This window comes from Solanum tuberosum, unplaced genomic scaffold, assembly GCF_000226075.1.
Source record: "Solanum tuberosum cultivar DM 1-3 516 R44 unplaced genomic scaffold, SolTub_3.0 scf00784, whole genome shotgun sequence".
Taxonomy (NCBI): domain Eukaryota; kingdom Viridiplantae; phylum Streptophyta; class Magnoliopsida; order Solanales; family Solanaceae; genus Solanum; species Solanum tuberosum.
This window is the reverse complement of record NW_006239689.1, coordinates 76,726-86,579: the sequence shown is the minus strand read 5'-3', so window position 1 is coordinate 86,579 and position 9,854 is coordinate 76,726. Positions and strand designations below refer to the sequence as shown.

The 9,854-nt window shown below is 31.8% G+C and overlaps 1 protein-coding gene across 1 annotated transcript; it reads right to left on the bottom strand.

Annotated features, from left to right (window-relative positions):
• Positions 1-5,323: 5,323 nt before the first annotated feature.
• On the bottom strand, positions 5,324-8,151 carry LOC102581415 (putative receptor protein kinase ZmPK1). Its single transcript, XM_006367358.1, has 2 exons — positions 7,431-8,151; positions 5,324-7,193 (listed from the first exon to the last, which is right to left on the bottom strand). Exons 1-2 carry the CDS (start codon positions 8,065-8,067, stop codon positions 5,431-5,433), a joined length of 2,400 nt encoding a protein of 799 aa, XP_006367420.1. The 5' UTR covers positions 8,068-8,151; the 3' UTR covers positions 5,324-5,430.
• Between the last annotated feature and the right edge of the window lie 1,703 nt (positions 8,152-9,854).

The following is a 9,854-nucleotide window of genomic DNA, read 5'->3' as shown; positions in this document are numbered from 1 at the left end:
AATGACATTTCAATTATTGACTGGTAATCCTATCTTTCGTGTTTAATTTTACGCGGTCCGTTCATAAAGTTTATTGGAACAAGTATTTATTTATTAGGCATTCAATTGCGCGGCCATTGAACAAACAAGTTTTCGCTGTATGTTATTGTAATCTAGCCTAGTTGATAAAAAAATAACTCCATAATTGTTTTGGATCTAGGATTAGATTAAGGGAGATTGAGAACGATTTTGTTAGGTTATCAACTAACAGAAATGCAGAATCATTAATTTATTATTGACTATAAGACAGTTGATCATGACTTTTAAGATTTTTATAACTGAATTTGTTTGCTGATCTATCCAGCTATTAATTAGGTTTTAGTCTAAAAAACATGCTAAGTTTGTTTATTACTCTTTATGTTGTTATGCACTATTTGTTAGGGTGCTTCAGGTTGAAGGTTTGCCCCAATTGGAATTTCTTTGATTTGTTATTTGACCATTAGGTATTTGTTACTTACTGACTTGGCTAATTCAAATTAGCATTGTGTATGACCAATTCATGGATAAACATTTCTTACCAGGAATTTGTCCATTCTAAGACTCGAACTCAATATAGTCTGATTAAAGATAGATGAAAAAACCACATCAATCTAAAATCATCATTTTATTTATGTACTTCTTAAGGGACGTGCCAAGTGGAAAGATAGACAAAAGGAGTAATAAACAAGAGAAAAGAAGCTAATCTTTTCTACAAAGTTCGTTGGTGCAACATACGTACAAAATTCTTCTATGCCTCTTCGTTTTGTGGGTTGCACGTCGATTTCTTGTTCCATTTTACTCAGCTCTGTACTGCTTGGTCCCTCACTCTCTTCTGAGCTATTTCTTTTGCAATCTCCCTCAGTTCCTCGGGCGATTGTACGTGGCCTTACAGTTTCTCTGTTGGATAAACTACATATTCAAGCGAAAAACATGGAAGGTTTAGATCATTTTGTAAGCCAAAGATATCTATTGGAACCATGTTGCAATAAGTTACAAAAACCAGCCATGGTATAAATTCGTTCAGATATTATTATACATGATTTGGAGATGATCATTGTGTAAATGAGCTAAATATGATTTGGAAATCCAATTGACCTGAACTTGAAGTTGAATCAGAAAAAATGTATATTATCTTAATGAAATACCATCTGTTGCAAGGAGAAATTGGAATAACTAAACCCGAGAATGAAAAGCACAAGCCTTCTCTTGTTTATACAACTTGATTAGCTTTAGCATGAGAGACCAGAGACTGAGAAAGGACAAACTTCGACAGTCAATTTTGCAGCACTCGTCTAAGAACTAATCTGAAATGAAGCACTTTGTCTATCAACAAAAGGGTGATTGTACTTCTTTAGAAGCCTTGCAATGTCAGAATATAAACCCCCAAAGCAGTCGAAACTACTTGGCTCACATTACTTAAGAATTACACGGGAAAACATCAGTTAAACAAACGTCTGAATGAATCTTCATAATGCTACTGTTGCTTATACAAATTAGAATATATAAATTCTTTTGATAAGTATATTTTCAGTGAGGTAAAACAAAGAAATAGAAGAAGTATCTTACTCATTATGAACAAATGATCATCTTTCAGCCTCATAACTTGCGAGAAATAGAAGATGTATCTTACTCATTATGAACAAATGATCATCTTTCAGCCTCATAACTTGCGAGAAATAGAAGATGTATCTTACTCATTATGAACAAATGATCATCTTTCAGCCTCATAACTTGCGAGAAATAGAAGATGTATCTTACTCATTATGAACAAATGATCATCTTTCAGCCTCATAACTTGCGAGAAATAGAAGATGTATCTTACTCATTATGAACAAATGATCATCTTTCAGCCTCATAACTTGCGAGAAATAGAAGATGTATCTTACTCATTATGAACAAATGATCATCTTTCAGCCTCATAACTTCCGGGAATCTTAATAAATTGTAACCATTGTCGCTTCATCACTAAACGTACATACTTTGCCAAGACTTGTCACATTTGAGGCATCAGGCAAGTTGCATGCTTAGTATCCTTAGCAAAGTGTTAACGGTTTCATGGAAGAAAGGAACGGGAAGGTAAGATGATTCATCTCAGTTAAATTAAATTTCCTGTATCCAGTGGACTCCTAAAGAAAACCATCACATAAATCATGACAACAAGATATATCCTTCTCTACACTCTTTCACTGTTTCTTCATCACTCAATTTTGCGTTATATAATCTTGTTCAAGACCCGTTCCCCTTTCGTGATACCAGCACTAGCTTAGTGTTGGTTATCTAAATGTGAATAATGACATTGTTCTATCAAAAAAGGTTCTGCATTACACACACAACAATCCAGGGTACGCATCCACCTTTCTCCACATTTAGCACAAGCACATTGCCTCACATTTACAGAAGTACTAAGTTTGGATTATCCAAAACATTACACTTTACGTAATCATCAATGGTTAGCAAACATCAAAGAAAGCTTGAATTCAAAAAAAGGCACATTCAAGAAATTTGACTCAAGCTGATAAATAAATCCCAAAAAAACTAAATACCCAGAAACATACAAGCAAAAAGAATGAAACTTTACAATTTAAATGAAAAAAAATAAACAGAGAACAAGAGAGGAGAAATTTACATGTCCCATGATTTTCTGAAGATTGTTGGCGAACAAGTAGATGAGACCAATTGGAACTGATACGTTACTGCAAACTTAACTATCTCTAATACACCCTTTTTCCAACAGACGACATCGTTTTCACTTTTACTGATGAATGAAAATCTGCTGAACAGAAACCCCTTTCGATTTGCACAAAAAATGTAATGTAATAGTGATTTAATGAATTTTATGATTTTAATTTTTTACATTAAATAATATTTAATATTAATATAGAAAAAGAAAGAAAGAGGAATTTTTATTATCAAATATTTTAGAACTTTGAATTAAACAATTAAATTTTTTATATTAATAAATAAAGTTTTTTCATTAACATCCAATGTGATGTATTACAAACATGTTAACCTCTTAATAATTATAACTAATTCTTACTTTTTTAAAATAATAATATTATTATGTGAAGTTATATACTTAATGTATTTTAAGAATATATACTAAAATCAAGTAGTTATATACAAGAACAAAAAAAAAGAAAAAGAATCCAAAACTAATAATATTTTGTGCATCTATTTATATATTTAAAACTTCTTATTATAATTTGACTTTAAGCCACTAATTTTATTGAGATGTCCCTCGCCAGAGAGGAATCAGAAGAATGAGCTGGGTAAAGAAATTTTGGATTTGTCTGATTTAGAATTGAGAAGTTGGGTCCAATACGGAAGGAACTAGCCCTTTTGGTGTTTTTACGGGAAATGGCGTATATTATTATGTAATATATATATAGTTTTGATTATTTTTAATTTGTGGCTATAGTTTTGCGAAATTTTGCTATTCGATTTTTAAATTGTATAAATCTAGACTTTGTATATGCTTACCCTAGTTAGTTGTATACGATTTATGAAAAATTCATAATAAATTACTCTATTTGTATATTGGCAAGCGAAATACATACAAACGGAGTTAAGAAAAAATTCCTAAATGTATAAATATAAAATTTGATATACTTACCCTGTTGTATATTTACAAGCAGAATATATAAACGAGCAAGCGAAATACACAAATTGCAGCCTCCATTTGTATATTCTTATCATGTTTGTATATTTGCATGTGAAATATACAAACGGACAAGCAAAATATACAAGCCACACTCTCTATAGCAAACAAAACTATAACTATGTAGCGCAATTATCGAACTATAGCTATAAAGTCTTATTATGTCTATTATCTTTGTTATTTCTGAAATTTTCTCAATTAAAATAATGACTACAGTTTGGGCTCGTTATTTCTGAAATTTTCTCAATTAAAATAATGACTACAGTTTGGGCTCAATTAGATTTCTATAGTTATACTTTGCATCATTATGATTCATAATTATAAGGAGGAAAGAGATGGGCGAGATTTGGAAGAAAGAGGAATAAGGTTGTATCAACAATATAATTGTATCAATGAATATGTTATTAAATATGTATTACTAAAAATACTTAGAACAATAAATTTTACAAAATTGATAAGAAACAACAAAATTTAAAGAGTATTTTCAAAACTAGAAACTTAAAACTGTAGGATGATCTTACTCACCGGTGTATTGATACATAAAATCACGGTGTCAGCAAATCACTCACTGAGAGCAAAGTATACTAAAATCTATTTGTGCAGAATAAGGAGATGAGAAAATTCACTGTTAAAAAAAACAAGAGAAACTCATCTATTTATAGACAACGAATAATAGTATGAACATATACTTAATGTGTCTTATCGGAAATGTCACAATTCTTTGAGAAAGTCAAAAGTTACAACCATACAGAAAAATCACAACATTTCATAAAATCACAACTTTTTCATTTTCCATTCAAATACAATTATATCAACGAATACAAATATATCTATCGGGCTCGTAAAAAAATTGGAGGATTTGGCTGCGACAATTGACTTTGGCCTCAACAACACACAAACATATGAGAATATAAAAAATATTGTTTAACCTTTTTGGAAACATCCAATCTACTGAAATTAGTTTCAGTCTCTCAGAATCCTTTGAATTGTAAATACTGAATAAATAAATAATTAATTGACAAAATAGCCAGTAGTCATTCTTGTGATTATTGAGTATTATGGTCAGAAATTGGACCTAGGATTAGATTAGGGAAGATTGGGAACGATTTAAATGATTTTGATAGATTATCAACCAACAGAAATGAAGATTCATTTATTAATTATTGACTATGAGACAGTTGATCATGACTTTAAGATTTTTTATAACTGAATTTATTGCTAATCTATCCAGCTAATGAGCAGCCTCTTAATTGGTTTTAGTCAAAATTTGCTTATTTTGTGATATATGATGGTCACCTGCAAATGGTTAAGTTGACATACACTATTAGTTAGTCTGGTCCTAATAGAAGGTTTGCCCCAATAAGAATATCTGTGAGTTGGAATTTATTGTCTGACTAATCAATATTCGCGTCCTATAGTGCCAATTTAAGGGGGGAAGTATTTTCTACCATGAATTTCTCGAGGACTCAAGACGTAGGTTAAGGGTAACTGAATCTCATTCATCCCATCACACCGTTTGGTGGTTGTTGATATATATATTTACCACTTTTCCCTGTTAAATGTACTCTTGCACACTTTCCATCTAGCACTGATGCACAAGACCATAACAGTAGCTATAATGCACAATATTGTTAAGAAACTATGTCATTCTATAAGGATTTACATTTTGGAATTCAAAAGTACTAGCTACTCAAGAGACATTACATATAAGCTTGTACTATATCAGCTTTGGCAAGATTTTACATCTTGAGAAACTACATTAACATGTCTAATTTTAACTCGAAATTTTCTGGATGAAGCATTTTATCCACCACCTCACACATGGTAGGTCTTGCATCTCTATCTTCTTCCGAACATTGCAAAGCTAACTCTAATAAGATCTCCATTTTTTCCAAATCGAATTTACCATTCAATGCAGGATCCACAATTTGTTGAATCCATGATTTTCTTTCACTGTTTTCGCGCATTTTTTCTCTAATCCAAGTGACCAACAATCCTAGTCCCATAGAATCATCATCCCCCGAGTCACCATCAGCACAAACTTCTGGACTCTTACCTGTGATCATCTCTAATAAAACAATGCCATAACTATAGACATCGACTTTGGATGTAATAGGCATCTTGAATACCCATTCTGGAGCCATGTATCCTCTCGTCCCCCTTATCGTGGAAAAGTTTGAATGATCCAAGCCACCTCTGTTAAATATCTTTGAAAGCCCAAAGTCAGCAACTTTTGGCTTGTAATTGGAATCTAAAAGTATGTTCTGAGGCTTTACATCACAATGCAAAACCCATTCTAAGCATTCTTCATGCAAGTATGCAAGTCCTTTAGCCGTTCCCAACGCGATTTCAAACCTTTTTTCCCAATCAAGATTGTTGGCATTCAAATTATCTGACAAAGAACCACACTCCATGTACTCATAAACTAAAAGCCTGTGCTTTCCCTCAGCACAATATCCCCAAATTTCGATCAAATTCATGTGATTAACGTTGCCTATAGTGCTCACTTCAGCTAAAAATTCTGCTTCTCCTTGATAGCTGGCTCCATAGAGAGACTTTATAGCTGCAACTCTGTCATCAGACAACTTCCCTTTGTACACAATACCACCGCCTCCTCGACCTATCTCTTCACTGAAATTGGAAGTGGCCTTTTTAAGCTCAGCATAGGTGAATTTCTTGAATCTTGTCGAAAGATGAAGGTAGCCTTGTGTGGTTTCATTCGAGCTTTTTCTCGTTTTAATAAAGTAAGTGAGAACACAGAGAATCTCAAAGACTCCAGCTACAACAACTAACCAAATGAATGGCTTCATCCATCCACCATGTTCTTTCCTTCTATAAGCTCTATCCAACATCACCTTTTTATCGTCACATTGAAGGTTTCCTTCATACTGCTCCTGCCTGGCACGTTGTGCTTTAGGCACTTTAAGGTAAACAAAATCAGGCCAACTAGCTTGAACATAGCCATTGAACAGAAGTGTTTTCGGGTAACAACCATAGGTGCCATTACCCTCAACATACTTGTATTCAAAACCTTTACAATCACAGTGTTTCAAGCACAAATCTTTACATTCTTGCAAAGTTTTATTGCGAAAATATGCAATATCATACCCGTAAAACTCAACATGGCGAAGTGGAATGAAGTCCAACGAGCTTGTATCGTTGCAAGAGATACTGAATTCTGGTTCACAACCATAGGACCAATCTTTAGGATTTTTCATCCTGTATCCTGGTACACAAGAACATTTTCTGCCAGAGACAGGATCATAGGAACACAAACTGTTCAATCCACAAACTCCATGAATCCTGCAGGCTGCTGGAAATAACTGCCAAGAAACTTTCCAAATGTTGCTCAGCTTATCTAGGCTGTACAATCGAAGGTTACCATCTACGTCAAGGCTGAATCTTCTTTGCAATTCCACACCATAATCAGCAGATTGGAATCCAAATCGATCACTCGATGTAAAATTCCCAAAACGATCAAGAACTGCTGTTTTGCTGTCATTGTAAGTGGATCGACCTGCAGACATGATCAGCAGTGAGTTCAGTTAAACCGAAAAAAAATGAGTTGTACTAAAGATTGAACCAACTAAATTTAAATCCTGAATCCATCTTTACTAACCAATACACTCAAATGAAACATATAATGAGTTCAACTAAAACTAGTATTTTTCATGCAAAAATATATGTGAGTTGAGTGACAACAAACTAAGGATTTAACGAATCAAATTTAAATTCTGAATCTGTCTCTACTAACCTGCATCCCAAACGATTAACCACGGGCTTGGCCAAAACACACTTGTCATCTCTATTCCATCAAAGACAAGATGCAGGACATTATCTTCATTAAAATGTAACTGATAGAATCCAGAGGAGAAATTAGTCAAGCTTCTACGCGAAACAAGCTTTGAGGTTTTCGTAAGTGGTTGTTCAGGAAGAAGTGTATCAGTTGGTGAATCAAAGCTTTGCCATAATCTTTGACCTTCATAAGTTACAAGAACAAGATTTCCATTATCCAACAATCTTAACTCAACAGAGGAAGTTGATGATTGTGTACCAGATTCCCAAACATTGATCTGATTCGCGTCAATCAGTACAAGGTTGCCTGATTTAAACAGCGACAGATGTGATTTTTGTCCGTTTATCGGTTGATTTCGATTAGCCATCCAAACAATTGTGTTGGTTCCATCAGCCAATGACTTAGTAAACCATATAGCAAAGATATATGCATTATCACCAACAGAGTAGAAACCAGCAGTGAATTTTCCATTTCGAGACGAAATTAAATCTTGTGGAGCAGAAAGTGAACCTTCAGATGATAAACTAAAGATTGTTGAACAATAAGATGAAACAACAAGTAAAGGTAAAACAAGAATTGAAAATTTTATATTCATGTTATAGTATGAAATCCTAATTCATACAGAAGTTTTGAAATATGTAATTTTGAACGAGACAAAAGAGAAATCTCAGTAGCTCAGTTGATTGATTAACTGTATAAATAGAAGACGGCTAACAGGAGAACATTAAAAGGGTAGTTGAAGAATTTGAGAAGCGAATTATTGATCAATCAAAAGAGATAAAGACAAAAAAAAAATAGAGGAATTTCTTTGACTTGAAAAGAATGATTTTTTCTCAAGTTGCTACAAATTAAATTCAAAATTATATCGTTAATCACTCTTAACATTCCTCAGGTGAGGGAATTAGTGCCTTTTAAGAGTACAATTGAATATTGAGGCACTAATGTGTGTATATATATATTTACTAATTACTAATGATTTCGTCACTTAAGAACCGGTCTAATATATTATGTATTGCAATGTTATAATATTTATATTTAATAAAAGTGAAAAATAAATCATACTGATGATGTCAAAGTAATATGAAGGAAACTAAGGGGTGAGAGTACTAAAGGACTAGGTCAGTAATTCAAATGCCGTGACTATGAAATCGTCTTTATTAAGATTGTTTTACCTTTAATATGAATTTTTTTATCGAGAATTGAATTTAATCTGGACATCACATGAGAAACAAAACAAAATTAAACAGGGAATTAAGTGATTTTTGGATTAAAAATCATAATTGAGTGATTTTCTGAGAGACAAGCTCATAGTAAAATAACTTTCTGGAAAAAAAAGCAAGTACGACTATTATCATTTCCACCGAAGAATTACTTGGTCTAAATTTTGACAGTCATGGTCTTGTTCTTCATCTGATACTTAGATTTCAAAGATTCATTCTCACTAATTTTTTAAATAAAAAAATTCTATTTAGAAAGATACAAAAACATTTAACCCGTCCAAAGATGCAAATCGAATTATTACGAAGCATAAAAATTATATTTTCATATTGTAATATTTATGTTATGCTCCACTCTTTTGAAGAGCTTATAACTCGTTAAATGTAATTCGATTTTAAAGAATAAAAAATAAAAATCAATTTATTTTTAAAAAAAAATTATACCATAATTACAAATAAAAATAATTGCTTTCGCATCAATTGCTCCAATAATTACAAATAATAATAATAGCACTGCAAAAAAATTATCATTTTCTGGCGGCTGCTAGATGGGGGCTGTCCCTTTTATATATTTTTTGGTGGGTATAATCTATACTTAGAAATCGGAGCCCCTGCTAGCACGGCCCCAATATGTATCATTTTTTGTTTCAATTTATGTGACAAAGAGAAAATTAATCAAATTTTAATATTAATTTAAAATAGTTTAAATTTTTAATTATTGTTAACTATGGTAAATTTTTTTTTATATCTTTTAACATTCTAAATTGCTAATTATTGTTGTATGATTTGTAATATCTTTTACGCAATTTTGAAATAATAAAGGTTATTTCTTCTTTCTCAATTTATGTGGTACTAATAAAATTTCGAGATTCAATCAATTTTTTTTGTCTTTAAAATATTCTATTGTTAATTACTGTAAATTATTGTACTTTGTAAGTAATTTTCAAATAATATATATTATTTCATTTGTCCAATTTATGTGTCACCGATAAAATTTGAAGAGTTAATCAGATCTTTTACATATTTTTATATCTTTTGAATATTTAAGTAAATAATTATTGTGATTTATAATATTTTATACAATTATTTAAAAAAAAATAAACAACAAACAAAACGAATTCATCATAGGAAAATTACCAAAGCATCCTTGAATACATCAATAATG

Bases quoted from the DNA above. Each gene is read 5' to 3' on its own strand.
- LOC102581415 (XM_006367358.1), bottom strand. From the start codon at position 8,067: ATGAATATAAAATTTTCAATTCTTGTTTTACCTTTACTTGTTGTTTCA. The intron at 7,194-7,430 runs GTTAGTAGAGAC...TCATGTCTGCAG, and splicing joins GTTAATCGTTTGGGATGCAG to GTCGATCCACTTACAATGAC.